Source organism: Macaca thibetana, chromosome 1 (assembly GCF_024542745.1).
Source record: "Macaca thibetana thibetana isolate TM-01 chromosome 1, ASM2454274v1, whole genome shotgun sequence".
NCBI lineage: Eukaryota > Metazoa > Chordata > Mammalia > Primates > Cercopithecidae > Macaca > Macaca thibetana.
The window spans coordinates 26,197,927-26,214,701 of record NC_065578.1 but is presented as its reverse complement, the minus strand read 5'-3'; the positions used below and the strand labels follow the sequence as shown (position 1 = coordinate 26,214,701).

General features: G+C 43.1%; 1 protein-coding gene across 2 annotated transcripts in view; it reads right to left on the bottom strand.

Annotated features, from left to right (window-relative positions):
* The window catches only part of WDTC1 (WD and tetratricopeptide repeats 1), an 81,110-nt gene that overhangs the window by 36,107 nt on the left and 28,228 nt on the right, over positions 1-16,775 (bottom strand). For both annotated transcript variants that reach the window (XM_050794930.1, XM_050794940.1), the window contains exons 2-3: positions 15,725-15,872; positions 13,609-13,692 (exon numbers count right to left, since the gene is read on the bottom strand). In XM_050794930.1, coding sequence (XP_050650887.1) covers positions 13,609-13,692; positions 15,725-15,772 — 132 coding nt within the window. In that variant the 5' untranslated portion in view covers positions 15,773-15,872. The remainder of the gene's footprint in view (positions 1-13,608; positions 13,693-15,724; positions 15,873-16,775) is intronic.

Sequence of the window (16,775 nt, the reverse complement as noted above, 5' to 3'; positions counted from 1 at the left end):
TGTTTTATGGAGATGGGGTCTTGCTATGTTGCCCAGGCTGGCCTCAAACTCCTGGCCTCAAACGATTCTCCTGACTCCCAAAGTGCTGGGATTATAGGCATGAGCCACTGTGTCCCAGCCAGTTCTTTGTATTTTATTTTGTTTTTTCTTTCTCTCTCTCTCTCTTTTTGTTCAGACAGGGTCTCCCCCTGTTGCTCAGGCTGGAGTAAGTGGTATGATCATAGCTCACTGCAGCCTCAAACTCCTAGGCTCAAGCAATCCTCCCACGTCTGACTCCCTAGTAGCTGGGACTACAGGCGCACACCACCACACTTGGTTAATTTTTGTATTTTTTTGTAGAGATGAGGTCTTGTTATGTTGCCCAGGCTGGTCACAGCTCTGGGCTCAAGTGATCCTCCCACCTCAGCCTCCAAAGTGATGGGATTATAGGCGTGAGCCATTGTGCTCAGCCCTTTGTATTTTCCTAATGAACAACTTCAACTTTCTATTTTGAAACAATTTCAAACATAAAAAGTTTGCAAGAATAGTATAAGAATGCCTATATATACGTTTTACCTAATTCATAAATTAAATAATCTTTTTTCCTCTCCCTCTCCTCTTTCTCTCTCTATACACACACATACACACACACACACACGTGCAAAGTACCTTTTTTCCTGAACCATTTGAGAAATCAGTTGTAGACTTCAGGACCCCTTACACTTAACTACTTCAGTGTATAATTCTTGAGAACATTGGTCATTCTTTTATTTAACCAGAGCATATTTATCAAAATCAGAAAATTTAACACTGATACAATACTGTTGTCTAACATATAGTCCATATTCAAATTTCACCAACTGTCCAATAATGTCCATTTTATTTTCCTCATTCAGAATCCAATCCAGGATCACACACTGCATTTAGTTTATGTTTTCTTAATGTCATTAAGAAAATTAGTCATTTTCTGTTTCTTTTAATCTGGGACAGTTCCTCAGCCCTTTTTTGTTTCCTATGACACTGACATTTTTGAAGACTATATCAACTTTTGCCCTGTCCCAGCCCTAGAATTAGTTATTTCTCCAAAAATCCCTGCTTCCTTTTAATAGAGAATGGTATTTAGAAACTAGCAACCCATAATTACTATGGTATCACTGCTTCTAAATTACCATTTTGTGGACAGAGCTGGAAATAATAGATAAATACAAATTTCTATATATGTGGTTTATTTTTATGTTTTTTATAGACATTTATTTTATTTTTTTGTTGCCAAGGCTGGGGTACAGTGGCGCAATCATAGCTCAGTGCAGCCTTGACCTCCTGGGCTCAAGTGATCCTCCTGCCTCAACCTCCTGAGCAGCTAGAAGCACAGACATGTGTCACCATGCCCAGCTATTTTTTATTTGTGAAGACAGGGGTCTCACTATGTTACCCAGGCTGGTCTCCAACTCCTGGCCTCAAGCTATACGTGCTTTTAAAATCATGAGTTTATATTGAAATAGGCTAATTCCAATCCAGTACCTCAGAGTTCTTCCTCGTCTTTCCCTATTCCATATTTGAATTTCCCTTTTACATGAGAACTCTGGCTCCCAATAACATTGACTTCTTTATTCAATTCTGTAACATACACGAAGTAGTTACAGAATTGCTACAGCAATACTACAAATGACAAATCTACTAAGTACAGCTCAAGATTTCTTTGAAGTTCATTTTATCTTTATACTGAAAATATATACAAAGTATTACATTAAAAAATTGGCTGGGCATGGTGGCTCACGCCTCATCCCAGCACTGTGGGAGTACTTGAGAGGCCAAGGCGGGATCACTTGAGCCCAGGAGTTTGAGACCAGCCTGGGCAACACAGCAAAACCTTCTCTCTACTAAAAAAAAAAAAATTTTTTTTTTTTGAGACAGAGTTTCGCTCCTGTTGCCCAGGCTGGAGTGCAATGGCGCCATCTCAGCTCACCACAACCTCTGCCTGCCAGGTTCAAGTGATTCTCCTGCCTCAGCCTCCCGAGCAGCTGGGATTACAGGTATGCACCATCTCGCACAGCTAATTTTTGTATTTTTAGTAGAGACAGGGTTTCACCATGTTGGTCAGGCTGGTCCTGAACTCCCAACCTCAGGTGATCCTCCTGCCTTGGCCTCCCAAAGTGCTGGGATTACAGAAGTGAGCCACCACGCCTGGTCTATTTTTTATTTTTTTTTAAATTTTTTAGGCCGGCACAGTGGCTCACACCTATAATCCCAGCACTTTGGGAGGCCGAGGCGGGTGGATCACCTGAGGCCAGGAGTTTGAGACCAGCCTGACCAACATGGAGAAACCCCATCTCTACTAAAAATACAAAAGTTACGAGGCATGGTGGTGCACGCCTGTAATCCCAGCTGCTCAGGAGGCTGAGGCAAGAGAATCACTTGAACCCGGGAGGCGGAGGTTGTGGTGAGACGAGATCACACCATTGCACTCCAGCCTGGGCAACAGAGTGAGACTCCATCTCAAATAACATAACATAACATGGCCGGGCGCGGTGGCTCAAGCCTGTGATCCCAGCTCTTTGGGAGGCCGAGACGGGCGGATCACAAGGTCAGAAGATCGAGACCATCCTGGCTAACACGGTGAAACCCCGTCTCTACTAAAAAATACAAAAAACTAGCCAGGCGAGGTGGCAGGCGCCTGTAGTCCCAGCTACTCGGGAGGCTGAGGCAGGAGAATGGCGTGAACCCGGGAGGCGGAGCTTGCAGTGAGCTGAGATCCGGCCACTGCACTCCAGCCTGGGCGACAGAGCAAGACTCCGTCTCAAAAAAAAACAAAAAAAAAAACAAAAAAAAAAACATAACATAACATAACATAAATAAAATAAAATACAAAAAGTAAATTACATGAATTAGTTGGCATCCCACTTCCCAACTTCGTTGATTTAATTTTACTTTCTGAAAATGTAAAGTCTCAACATGGTTCTAAAAGTAAACAGGCATGGTGGCTCGTCCCTGTAATCTAAACATTTTGGAAGGCTGTGGCAGGCAGGTCACTTGAGGCCAGGAGTTTGAGACCAGCCTAGCAAACATGGTGAAACCTTGTCTCTACTCAAAATACAAAAATTAGCAGGGCATGGTGGCAGATGCCTGTCATCCCAGCTACTCAGGAGGTTGAGGCATATGCATTGCTTGTACCCAGGAGGCAGAGGTTGCAGTGAGCCAAGATCATGCCACTGCACACCAGCCTGGGCAACAGAGAGAGGCTCTGTTTCAAAATAAAAATAAAAATAAAATAAATAAATGTAAAAACTACAAAAAGGTCCAAAGAAGAGTTACTCACCTTTCTCTACTCTTCTATCTTATACCTCCCACCCGCTGCAGTGACTAATTTCATTAGTTTCTCCTATCCATCCTGTGCTTCTGTTTACAAAAACCATGCAGGTGCATATATCAATCCTTATTCTCCCTCCCTTTTTACACCAAAATTGGCAAAAATTATATTAAAATGGCCCTCAAGCATATGGAATATATATTAAACTTCATTCATAAGAGAAATGTAACTTAAAACTATACTGAGACACTTTTTACTAGTTAGAATGATAAAAAAAAAAAAAATTCAAAAGCTCAACCACACAGTCTACTGATGAGTTATAGAAAAACAGGCACATTCATGCATTGCTGGTGGGAAGACAAAATGGTGCAAATTCCATGGTGGAGAATTTGGCAACATCTGTTTTTGTTTGTTTGTTTGTTTGTTTCTTTGTTTTTGAGATAGGATCTTACTCTGTTGCCTAGGCTGGAATGCAGTGGCACGATCTCAGCTCACTGTAGCCTCAACCTCCTAGGCTCAGGTGATCCTCTTACTTCAACCTCCCAAGTAGCTGGGACTACTGGCACGTGCCACCACGTCTGGCTAATTTTTGTATTTTTTTGTAGAGATGGGGTCTTGCCATGTTGCCCAGGCTGATCTTGAACTCCTGAGCTCAAGCGATTCACCTGCCTCAGCCTCCCAAAGTGCTGGTATTAGAGGCGTGAGCCACCACGCCCGGCCAGCAATATCTAACAAAACTACATATACATTTACCCTTTGACTAGTACTCTCACTTTTAAGTTTTCTACCCTAAAGATACATCTCCAGCAATACTAAACTACCTATGTATTTAATACAAGGTAGTTTGATTATAATAATTATTCTTATAATTACAAACTCTTAGAAACAACTCTACATGCCCACACATGGGAAATTCAATGAATACATCTTGGTGCATCTACACAATGGTGTACTCTACAGCTGTAAAATAATAAGTAAGGGCGGAAGGGCTGGGCGTGATGGCTCCTGTCTATAATCCTAGCACTTTGGGAGGCCAAAATAGAAGGAATGCTTGAGGCCAGGAGTTCGAGACCAACCTGGTCAACACAGCAAGACCCCATCTCTATTAAAAAAAAAAAATACAAAAATCAGCCAGGCGTGGTAGCGCGTGCCTATAGTCCTACCTCAGGAGGCTGAGGTGGGTGGATTGCTTGAGCCTGGGAGGTCGAGGGCTTCAGTGAGCTGAAATTGTGCCACTGCATTCCAGCCCAGGCAACAGAGACACTACCTAAAAAAAAAAAAAAGGAAGAACTCTGTGAACTGATATGGGATAATTTTCAAGATATATTGGTAAGTGGGAAAAAAAAAAAAAAAGCAAAGCACAAGACAATCTTTCTCTCTCTCTCTCCCCAGTCCTTAAAAGACTTCCAAGTCCAGTCAACCAACCCATCTACTCTCTCCTTATAGGCAAACTCATGTCTTTACTTCCTTCCCTATCCAGCTAAGAATCGATGATTCATTATTACAACTGTTCTCTTACAACATTCATCTGACACATCCCCACTCTGGATAATCTCCTTGCTTTCCTGTGTCTTCAGCTTTCCCTTTCCCTGCCAGTTATTTCCTCTTCAGATTACACATGCTTGAGTTTCTTTCTTTTTTTTTTTTTTTGAGACGGAGTCTTGCTCTGTCACCCAGGTTGGAGAGCAGTGGCGTGATCTCGGTTCACTGCAACTTCCATCTCCCGCGTTCAAGCGATTCTCCTGCCTCAGCCTCCTGAATAGCTGGGATTATAGGCACACACCACCACACCTGGCGAATTTTTTTGTATTTTTGGTGGAGACAGGGTTCCACCATGTTGGTCAGGCTGGTCTCGAACTCCTGACCTTGTGATCTGCTTGCCTCGGCCTCCTAAAGTGCTGGGATTACAGGCGTAAGTCACCGCGCCCGGCCGAGTTTCCTTAATTTATAAAAGTCCTTCCTTGATGCCAACTTCATACATATCTAGCTACAGCCTACTATTTCTCTCCCCCTTCCTTCATAGCCAGACTGAAAGAGTAATCTATACTTGATATTTTCACTTTCACTTCTTCGTTTTCCAATAATTCCTCAACCCACTTCTATCTATCCACACCACATTCCACAGAAATGGTTCTTGCCACGGTTACCACTATAGTGTCTTTGCTCTAAATCAATGAATACTTCTTGGTCCTTATTTTACTTTTCCACTGGCAGTAATGGCAGTACTATTTCCTTCTCATTCTGTCCACCAGGCTGGAGTTCAGTGGCATGATCATATCTCAGTGCAGCCTCAACCTCCCTAGGCTCAGATGATCCTCCTACCTTAGCTTCCCAAGTAGCTGGAACTACAGGTGTGCGCCATCATGCCTGGCTCTATTTTTTTTTTGTAAAGACCATGTTTCGCCATGTTGCCCAGGCTGGTCTCAAACTCCTGGGCTCAAGTGATCTGCCCATCTTGGCCTCCCAAAGTGCTAGGATTACAGGTGTGAGCCACTGCGCCTGGCCTAATTCTACCTCTTTTTAAAAATTATTTTAATTTTTAATTTTTTGAGGGAGAGTCGCTCTGTTGCCCAGGCTGGAGTGCAGTGGCACAATCTTGGCTCACTGTAACCTCTACCTCCTCCCAGGCTCAAGTGATTGTTGTGCCTCAGCCTCCCAAGTAGCTGGGACCACAGGGGTGTGTCACCACCCCTGCCTAATTTTTGTATTTTTAGTAGAAACAGGGTTTCACCATGTTAGCCAGGCTGGTCTCGAACTCCTGAGCTCAAGTAATCCGCCTGCCTTGGCCTCCCAAAGTGCTGGGATTACAGCACTTGCCCCAATTATACCTCTTAAATGTCTCTCAAATCCACTGGCTTCTCTCCATCCAAATTACTGTTATTTTAGTTCAGGTAACCCATCACCTCTTCCTGAATCACTGTCATAACCTCTTAACTGGTTCTGCCTGTCTCCAGTTTAAACTCCTGCAATCTATTCTTCATTTTGAAGCCAACATTAATTTTTTAAAAAGCATAACTCTGCCCAGGCATGGTGGTTCATGCCTGTAATCCCAGCACTTTGAGAGGCCAAGGTGGGTGGACTACATGAGCCTAGGGGTTCAAAACCAGCCTAGGCAACATGGTAAAACCCTGTTTCTAACTAGCTGGGCATGGTGGTGAGTGTCTGTAGTCCCAGCTACTTGGGAGGCTGAGGTGGGAGGATCATCCAAAGCCCAGGAGGTCAAGGCTATCGTGAGCCATGATCGTGTCACTGCACTCTAGCCTGGGTGACACAGCAAGACTCTGTGTCAACAACAACAACAAGAAGTCCAGGCACGGTGGCTCATGCCTGTAATCCCAGCACTTTGGGAGGTCAAGGTGGGCGGATCACAAGTTCAGGCGTTTGAGACCAGCCTGGCCCATAGGGTGAAACCCCGTCTCTATTAAAAATACAAAAATTAGCCAGGAGTGGTGGTGCACACCTATAGTCCCAGCTACTCAGGAGGCTGAGGCAGAATTGCTTGAACCCGGGAGGCAGAGGTTGCAGTAAGCCAAGATCGTGCCACTGCACTCTAGCCTGGGTGAAAGAGCAAGATTCCATCTCACAAACAAATAAACAAACAAAAAAGCATAACTCTGATCATGTTGCTCTTATGGTAAAAACCATTCAGTGGCTCTCCATTGTCCATAGTCTTCCACGTAGCTTACAACATCCTTCATTACAAATAGCCCATCCACACTTACCTCACCAATCTCATTTCTCATTCCTCTTCCACTTGAACTCTAATTGTTCTCTTAAATTGAGTATTCTCTATTCTCTCTTGCCACACTCATATGTTAGCCTAACATATTTATTGTTTGTACTTTTTTTTTTTGAGGCAGTCCCACTCTGTTGCCCAAGTTGGAGTGCAGTGGTGTGATCATGGCTTACTGCAGCCTCAACCTCCTGGGCTCAAGCGATCCTACTGCCTTAGCCTCCCAAGTAGCTGAGACTACAGGCGTGTGCCTCCACGCCTGGCTGATTTTTTTTTTTTTTTTTTTTTGAGAAACAGGGCCTCCTTATGTTACCCAGGCTGGTCTTGAACCCCTTTCTTGACTACCCATCCTCTTATCTCAGCCTCCCAAAGTGTTGGGATTTATAGGCATAAGCCACTGCACTGAGCCTACATTTTTCATTTTAAAAAGTATCTTGGGCTGGGCGCAGTGGCTCACGCCTGTAATCCCAGCACTTTGGGAGGCTGAGGTGGGCAGACCACCTGAGGTCAGGAGTTCAAGACCAGCCTAGCCAACATAGTGAAACTCCATCTCTACTAAAACTACGAAAATTAGCCAGGTGTGGTGGCATGCACCTGTAGTCCCAGTTACTTGGGAGGCTGAGGCAGGAGAATCCCTTGAACCCAGGAGGCAAAGGTTGCAGTGAGCCAAGAATGCGCCACTGCATTCCAGCCTGAGTGACAGACTGAGTCTCTGTCTCAACAGAACTAAAAAATTGGCTGGGCTTGGTGGCTCACGCCTGTAATCCCAGCACTTGAGAGGCTGAGGTGGGTGAATCACGAGGTCAGGAGTTCGAGACCACCCTGACCAACACTGTGAAACCCCATCTCTACTAATATTAAATACAAAACTTAGCCAGGCATGGAGGCATGTGCCTGTAATCCCAGCTACTCGGAAGGTTGAGGCAGGAGAATCACTTGAACCTGGGAGGTGGAGGGTGCAGTGAGCCAAGATCGCGCCACTGCACTCCAGCCTGGGTGACAGGGCAAGACTCCGTCTAAAAAAAAAAAAAAAAACAGAAAACAAACAAACAAAAATTAAAAAATAAAAATTAAAAGATAAAAATAAAAAGTATCTTGAAAGCCAATCTGTGATCTCTCTGGCCTATCACTCTGCACTCATCTGTGAAATCTCTCTTTTTTTATGTTTTCATTTTTGATGGTATAGAGACAGGGGTCTTGCCATGCTGCCCAGGCTGGTCTCAAACTCCTGAGCTCAAGTGATCCGCCTGCCATGGCCTCACAAATTACTGAGATTACAGGAGTGAGCCACCATGCCTCACCTGTGAAATTTCTCAAAATGATGATGAACACATTGTGGTTTGAGAGAGAATATTTGTTGAGCATTATGTTTGAGATAAGAGTGAAGGAATATGATAGGAGTAAAAGTTGGTACAAACACCATGGAAGACAATTTTGGTAATACTTATCAAAATAAGGCCGGGCGCGGTGGCTCAAGCCTGTAATCCCAGCACTTTGGGAGGCCGAGACGGGCGGATCACGAGGTCAGGAGATCGAGACCATCCTGGCTGACATGGTGAAACCCCGTCTCTACTAAAAAAATACAAAAAACTAGCCGGGCGAGGTGGCGGGCGCCTGTAATCCCAGCTACTCGGGAGGCTGAGGCAGGAGAATGGCGTGAACCCGGGAGGCGGAGCTTGCAGTGAGCTGAGATCTGGCCACTGCACTCCAGCCTGGGCGGCAGAGCGAGACTCCGTCTCAAAAAAAAAAAAAAAAAAAAAAAAAAAAAAAAATACTTATCAAAATAAGAGATGCATATATCCTCTGACCTACAAATTCTACCCCAGGTATTCATCTGATAGAGATGTAACTGCATGTGCCAAATGATGTCATAAGGAATGACCCTGTACATGCAAAAAATTAGAAGTAATCTACATGTCTATTGGTATGGACAATTTAAGTAAATTATGGGTCCACATACACAACAGAACACTCTGAACCATGAAACAATTAGAAATTAGAAATATCTTATATATGAATATGGCAAAATTATGAAAGTATCTTTTTAAAGATACTTCATTGTTTTAGACCTTTTTTTAGTAAGTTGTTGATTTTCTTACTGAAACAGTAAACATGTTAGGCTAACATTTGTGAGAAAAGGTAAGAATTTTATGCATAAAATTCCTCTGAAAGGATACTAAAACTGATTATATTAGTTGATTCCACGTAAATGGATTAGGTAGCTGGGAAAAATAATGAGATGACTTTTTAAACTTTTGAATTTGAACCATATGAATGTTGACCTATTAAAAAATAAGGTGAGGCCGGGCGTGGTGGCTCAAGCCTGTAATCCCAGCACTTTGGGAGGCCGAGGCGGGCGGATCACAAGGTCAGGAGATCGAGACCACAGTGAAACCCCGTCTCTACTAAAAATACAAAAAATTAGCCGGGCGCGGTGGCGGGCGCCTGTAGTCCCAGCTACTCAGGAGGCTGAGGCAGGAGAATGGCGGGAACCCGGGAGGCGGAGCTTGCAGTGAGCCGAGATCGCGCCACTGCACTCCAGCCTGGGCAACAGCGTGAGACTCCGTCTCAAAAAAAAAATAAATAAATAAATAAAAAATAAAAAAATAAAAAATAAGGTGAGTGGATCACTTGAGGATAGGAGTTTGAGACCAGCCTGGCCAACTTGGCGAAACTCCATCTCCAGCAAAATAAAAAATTTAGCTGGGTGTGGTGGCACATGCCTGTAATCCCAGCTACTCAGGAAGCTGAGGCATGAGAATTGCTTCAGCCCAGGAGGCAGAGGTTGCACTGAGCTGAGATCAGCCACTGCACTACAGCCTGGGCGACAGAGTGAGGCCCTGTTGCAAAAAAAAAAAAAAAAAAAAAAGAAAAAAAAAAAAAAAAAAAAAAAAAAAAGAAAGTAATCCAAGTTAACTTGGAGGCTTTTTAAACAGTCAGTTCTGTAGGTACAAATTCTATTAACATACAGGAAGGGTAACAAATATCAAGACTAGCTAAAGTCTGAATTTTAAACGAACAGAAAATGCAAACTATAAAGTCAAAAAGTAAAAATCAGACCAGATTATTAAGGCGGAAGCTAGAGAAATCGCATGGCTGAATAGGGATAAGGTTATGAAAGCTACCTCTAATGTGGAAAATCAAAAAGCCAATCACACCAACAGGTTTTTATTGAGCATCTACTAAATGTTTGACACTATGTCATAATAGTTCTCTTTCAGCTTCCCTTTGCATTTTTCAAAAGCATACAGAGTAGAAAATTGGAAAACCCAGAAAAAAATGTTTTGCCCAGATCATAAAGAAAACATCATAACCAGTACACACCAAAAGGCAGGAGCTTTTACTGTTGATTTTCCCTCTTATCCCACCCTTACCTCACACTAATCACCTTTTCTGAATGCCAAAGACAATGTATTATTGACTAACATGAAGTCCATATGTGACAATGACGGAAATAAAACAGGGAAGGAAATGACTGAAGAAGTTTTAAATAGCTAGATGCCATCAAATCAGCATCTTGGGACTGGTACCTTGGAAAACTTTAAGAGCTTTCCATAAATAACAGCAATAATAGCAGCTAATGTTTGTGTATGTCATGGACTTATACAATATACTGGACACTGTGCTAGGTACTTTACATAAATTAACTTACTTACACCTAAGAGACATTACTTTACAGATGAAGAAATGGCCTTTAGAAGTTAAAGGACTTCTCCAAGTTCACATTGCTTATAGAGGTATTTTAATTACCATTTGGGGTAATGCAAATAGTATTCTCTCCAACTCCAAACCAGGAAAGAGGAAAACAGATGGCTTTTTGAGAGTTAGACTGTAAAAATCAACACAGTTAAGCTTTCTCTTCTCCTTGGCTATCATGATACCATGTTCTCCTCAAACCTCTATGGCTATTCTTTCTGTCTTCAGTGGGTAGAGGAAGAGGAAAAGCAGGTACTCTCTAAATGCTGAAACACGTTGGTTCTTGGTCCTAGACCCTCTTCTTGCTCCTCCTACTTTTTCCCCAGGCGATATTATTCAGGCATCCCATTCCATGGCTCCATAGAGCGGTGGTTCTTAAAATTTTTAGTTTCAGGATCCCTTTACACTATTAAAAATTATTGAAGATTCCCAAGAGCTTTTGTTTATATGGGTGATATCTGTCAATATTTATCATATTAGAAATTAAAACAATTTTTTTTTTCTGAGATGGAGTTTTATGCTTGTTGCCCAGGCCTGGAGTGCAATGGCATGATCTTGGCTCACTGCAACCTCTGCCTCCAGGGTTCAAGTGATTCTCCTGCTTCAGCCTCCCAAGTTGCTGGGATTACGGGCATGCACAACCACAGCCAACTAATTTTTGTATTTTTTGTATAGCTGGGGTTTCTCCATGTTGGGCAGGCTGGTTTTGAACTCCTGACCTCAGGTGATCCGCCCGTCTCAGCCTCCCTAAGTGCTGGGATTACAGGCGTGAGCCACTGCGCCCAGCAATTTTTTTTTTTTAAACAGGGTCTCACTCTGTCACCCAGGCTGGAGTGCAGTGGCACAATCACACTTCACTGCAGCCTCAACCTCCTAGGCCCAAGTGATCCTCCCATTTTAGCCTCCCAAATAGTTGGGACAAGTACGCACCACCATGCTTGGCTAATTCCTTTTTAAAAAAATTTTTAGTAGAGACAAGGTCTCGCTATGTTGCCCAGGCTGGCATATTATTAATTCGCTAAAAAAAAACAATAAAAAACACATTTTAAATGAAATAACTGTATTTTCCAAGGCAAAGAATTTAATGAGAAGAGTGGTGTTGTTTTACATTTTTGCAAACTTCTTTAATGTATAGTTTAATGGAAGACCAGTAGATTCTCATCTGCTCTTGTATTCAGCCCACTGCAATGTCAGTTTTGGTTGAAGTATGTGAAAAAAAATCCAGCCTCACAAAGAAGCTGGAATTGGAAGGAATATTTGAATAGCCTTTTTAGATAATTGTGTATATCCTTCTTTGATACTATGCCAAAACTCAACAAGTACTAAGTTCTTAAAGATTATAATGTGGGCTAGGCACAGTAGCTCACACCTGTAATCCAAGCACTCTGGGCGGTTGAGGCAGGTGAATGGCTTGAGCTCAGGAGTTTGAGACCAGCCTGGGCAACATGGTGAAACCCTGTCTCTACAAAAAAATACAAAAATTAGCTGGGCATGGTGGCATGTATCTGTAATCCCAGCTATTCACGGGGCTGAGGCAGGAGGATCACTTGAGCCCGGGAAATTGAGGCTGCAGTGAGCCAAGATGGCACCACTGCATTCCAGCCTGGGCAACAATACAAGACACTGTTTCAAAAAAAAAAAAAAAATTAGATTCAAAATGTGATCTTGGCTGGGTGAGGTGGCTCATGCCTGTATTCCCAGCACTTTGGGAGACCAAGGTGGGAGAACTGTTTGAGGTCAGGAATTGGAGATCAGCTTGGGCAACACAGCAAGACCCCAACTCTACCAAAAACAAACAAACAAAAAAACAAACAAACAAAAAAAATAAAGACCCACAAAACACAAAACACATGACGTTGAGGAAGAAAAGAGAATGGAACTAACATTATGGAGTCTCTATGTCAGACACAATGAAAAAGCTGAATTTCTGGACCAAAGGTCTGGCCTATCCGTGGACTGGACAGGACAAACTTGAACAAGTGTTTTGGTTTTTGGCTTTTTTTTTTTTTTTTTTAACATTTTATTATTTTAATTTTTAGAGACGAGGTCTTGCTATATTGCTCAGGCTGGACTTGAACTCCTGGGCTCAAGCAATCCTCCTGTCTCAGCCTGCCAAATAGCTGGGACTATAGGCATGTATCATTGAACCTGGCTTTCTTTTATTTTTTTCTTTTTTGAGAAACAGTCTTGCTCTGTCATCCAGGCAGGAGTGCAGTGGCACGATCTTGGTTCTTTACAACTTCTGCCTCCTGGATTTAAGTAATTCTCATGTCTGAGCCTCCCGAATAGCTGGGATTACAGGCATGCACCACCATGCCTGGCTAATTTTGTATTTTTAGTAAAGTTGGTATTTCACCATGTTGGCCAGGCTGGTCTCAAACTCCTGACCTCAAGTGATCCACCCTCTTTGACCTCCCAAAGTGCTGCGAATACAGGCATGAGCCAGTCTTTTTTTAAAAATACCTATTCTCAGTCTACATACCCATAGCATTGCTTTGATGCTAAAATAAGAAAGTGTGTATGTTTGTGTGTGTGTGCATGTATACATTATGTGTATGTGTATATGTACATGAAAACACTATAAATTCTATATTACTGTATACAGGTAGGAATCTGTATTCACTGCCCAAGCCAATAGTAAAAATAGTGGTATGAAATTGAACAAACTTTTTTAAAGCACAAAGCAAATAATATGTCCAAAAAAATAATTTATACGTGACTATGTCAATAGCTGACTTGATTCAGATTTAGTTGTCTATTGAAGGAGAAGTAACCATCAGATATGGTCTGCAGAGAAACACCTGTTTATGCCTTGATGAGGCCAAGAGGATTTCTGCAGGCAAAGAATGGACAGCAGGTCATCTGCATCTAGGGTGTAAACTGGATCTCTTACCTGCAGCTCTGCTTCCAGGCCCAGCCGCCGGATAAAGGGGTCAGTGACATGGTAGCGCCGCTCAAAGCTCAGGGCACCCCGCTCCTAGCGGACAGAAACAAATTCTTGATTTCATCGATTCAATTAAATATGATTTATTATGTGCCTACTATATATCCAGCCCTTTCCTGGGCACCACAGGAGCTAAAGAAGACAACAAAGAACTGGCCTACAGGACTTTGTATTATTCTTGGACAAGGATTAGAGAAGAATAGAAGACAGTAGTATATAATTAAGCAGTAAGTGGTGCTGTTCAGTTTTTTTTTAAAAAAAAAAAAAGCAAAAAATTTTTAAAAAGGAGAAGAAAAATCGGAAACAACAATGGGGAATAGTTCCATATTTAGGATGAACAGGGTGGGAATCATCTTTAGGACACACATTGCACACAAAGGGAAAAAAAAACCCTGCTGATTCTGTGCCTCTAGGAAATGGCCCCTGTCTTTAAGGACTACTCAGTCTAATGAAATCACACACAAAAAACTCCCACAAATGGACAAAGCTAAAAGGATTCAGGGGCTGTGCATGGTGGCTCATGCCTGTAATCCCAGTACTTTGGGAGCCAAGGAGGGCAGATCATCTGAGGTCAGGAATTCAAGACCAGCCTGGCCAACATGGTATAACCCCATCTCTACTAAAAATACAAAATTAGCCAGGCATGGTAGCACACACCTGTAATCCCAGCTACTCGGGAGGCTGAGGCAGGAGAATCACTTGAACCTGGGAGGTGGAGGTTGCAGTGAGCCAAGATCATGCCATTGCACTCCAGCCTGGGCAATAAGAGCAAAACTCTGTCTCAAAAAATAAAAATAAAAATAAAAATAAAAATAAAAATGAGATAAAAGGATCCAGGGATGCAGGGAAAAATACACAAATACACCAAGTACATGGCTCATGTAGAGGCACATACTCAATCCTTCTAAATGGTGACCACAGCTTATGCTGCATGCCACTTGATTTTTAAAAATTTTTTCAGTTAAAAATTTGTTTAGGCCAGGCGTTGTGGCTGACACCTGTAATCCCAGCACTTTGGGAGGCCAAGGCGGGTGGATCACGAGGTCAGGAGATCAAGACCACCCTGACTAACACGGTGAAACCCCGTCTCTACTAAAAATACAAAAAATTAGCTGGGCATGGAGACATATGCCTGTAGTCCCAGCTACTTGGGAGACTGAGGCAAGAGAATTGCTTGAACCTGGGAGGCGGAGGTTGCAGTGAGCCGAGATCACACCACTGCACCCCAGCCTGGGTAACAGCATCACAGCGTCTCGGAAAAAAAAAAAAATTTTTTTAGTACTTTTTAGCACTTAACTTGTCAAAGAACTTTCTCAAGGTCAGTCTCCAGGCAGACAGCCATTATCATCATTTAACAACATAAAACTGAGGCACAGGAGGTAAAATGACTAAAGACCTATAGTTAGTTAATTAGGGCAGTGGTGAGATGAAGCTCCTGACTCCAGCTGGGGATTCTTACCAGCGCTGGAGCGCATCATGCCTTGGTTTAATGTATTCCATTAAACCTCTATGGGTCCTTTACTGAGGGTTTCCCTGACAAAGCCTGGGGCTACTTCACTAACTGAACTTGACTGCCCAGTCATCCATTCATCTCACAGGTATCAGAGTGTCTTCTACATATAAACTGCAGAGGACAGGCTTTAGCACAGGAGAGCCTCAGAGAGAATACAAGCTGAACTGGGACTAATGCTCTCCCAGGATCTCATACATACACAACTTGGCAGCTGGAGCAACATGAAGAAGTTATATTTACTCTTGTGCACCACCTGCCCAACACAAGAATGTGTATGTATCTGCACAACACATTGACAGCTCCCCTCCCTCGCCAGCCTGCATTAATCTCAGCAGCCCAGGCACAAGTATGTGGACAGAGTCTCCATGAAATCCACGTTCTTAGACAACACAAGATGGAGAGGAAGAGACCTTGATTCTAGTCCTGGGTCTGCCACTAACTATGTGACTTTCGGCAAGTCACAGACTGTAGATTTCAGTTTTTTCACCTGTAAAATCAACCTGTGGGAAAGAAAGGATCTCATGATCTGGTTCAGAAGTCTGGGCTGCTTACCTTGATCTGCCTACGGATGAGGTCTCTAGTTATGTTGACTTTTGCCATCTTTTCTTAATGGGTTTAACAGAAGGTAGCTATAAAAGGATCTTCAGGACTCCTGAGCATTCCAGCCAAGCCCAGGTCCACAAAATACACATTTAATTACCTGGGGGAAAAAAAAATCATCAAACTTTGGAGGATGGATAATAAGGTGGCTCCCAGGACCTAATTCCACCCCTAAAACAGCCCACCCAGTGAACTGGCCATTGCCTGTCATTTGCGGCATGGTGGGCTAGCCCTGCTCCAGAGTGTTGAAAAACCTCTGGAATGGGTGAAGTCAGTGGGGAGAACAGTAGCACAGTCCCAAGAACCACTGGAACAAACACGGAAGGAATATGTTATACTTCATCAGAAAATGGCAGGTTGGGTATAAGTATGAAGAATGATGGTAGCATATCCTTAAAGTTAGAACAAGGCAAAGCCAGAAAGACATCAAGTTTCACTTGCTCAGTAGGCATCTGTGGCAGCTCATCTGAACTTTTAGTCATGCTTCAAATCTCTGATCCTCAGCTTGGCTCTCCCCAAAACCAAATCAGTATCACAGACAGAACTCTCAAGCCTCTAATAGATTCACGGAATCAAACAGTGTAAAGGAAATGTAATGGTGACCATGTCCAAGACCCAACCTAACGAAGAAATTCTTCTTTAACATCCTGGTAGGGCTAGGCGCGGTGGCTCATGCCTGTAATCCCAGCACTTTGGGAGGCTGAGGTGGGTGGATCACGAGATCAGGAGATCGAGACCATCTTGGCTAACATGGTGAAACCCCGTCTCTACCAAAAATACAAAAAAAAAAGTTGGGCATGGTGGTGGCCGCCTGTAGTTCCAGCTACTCAGGAGGCTAAAGCAGGAAAATGGCATGAACCTGGGAGGCGGAGCTTGCAATGAGCCGAGATTGCACCACTGCACTCCAGCCTGAGCAACAGAGCAAGACTCCGTCTCAAAAACACAAAAAACTGAAAAAACAAAACACAAAACAAAACAAAACAAAAAAACATGCTGGTAGGTA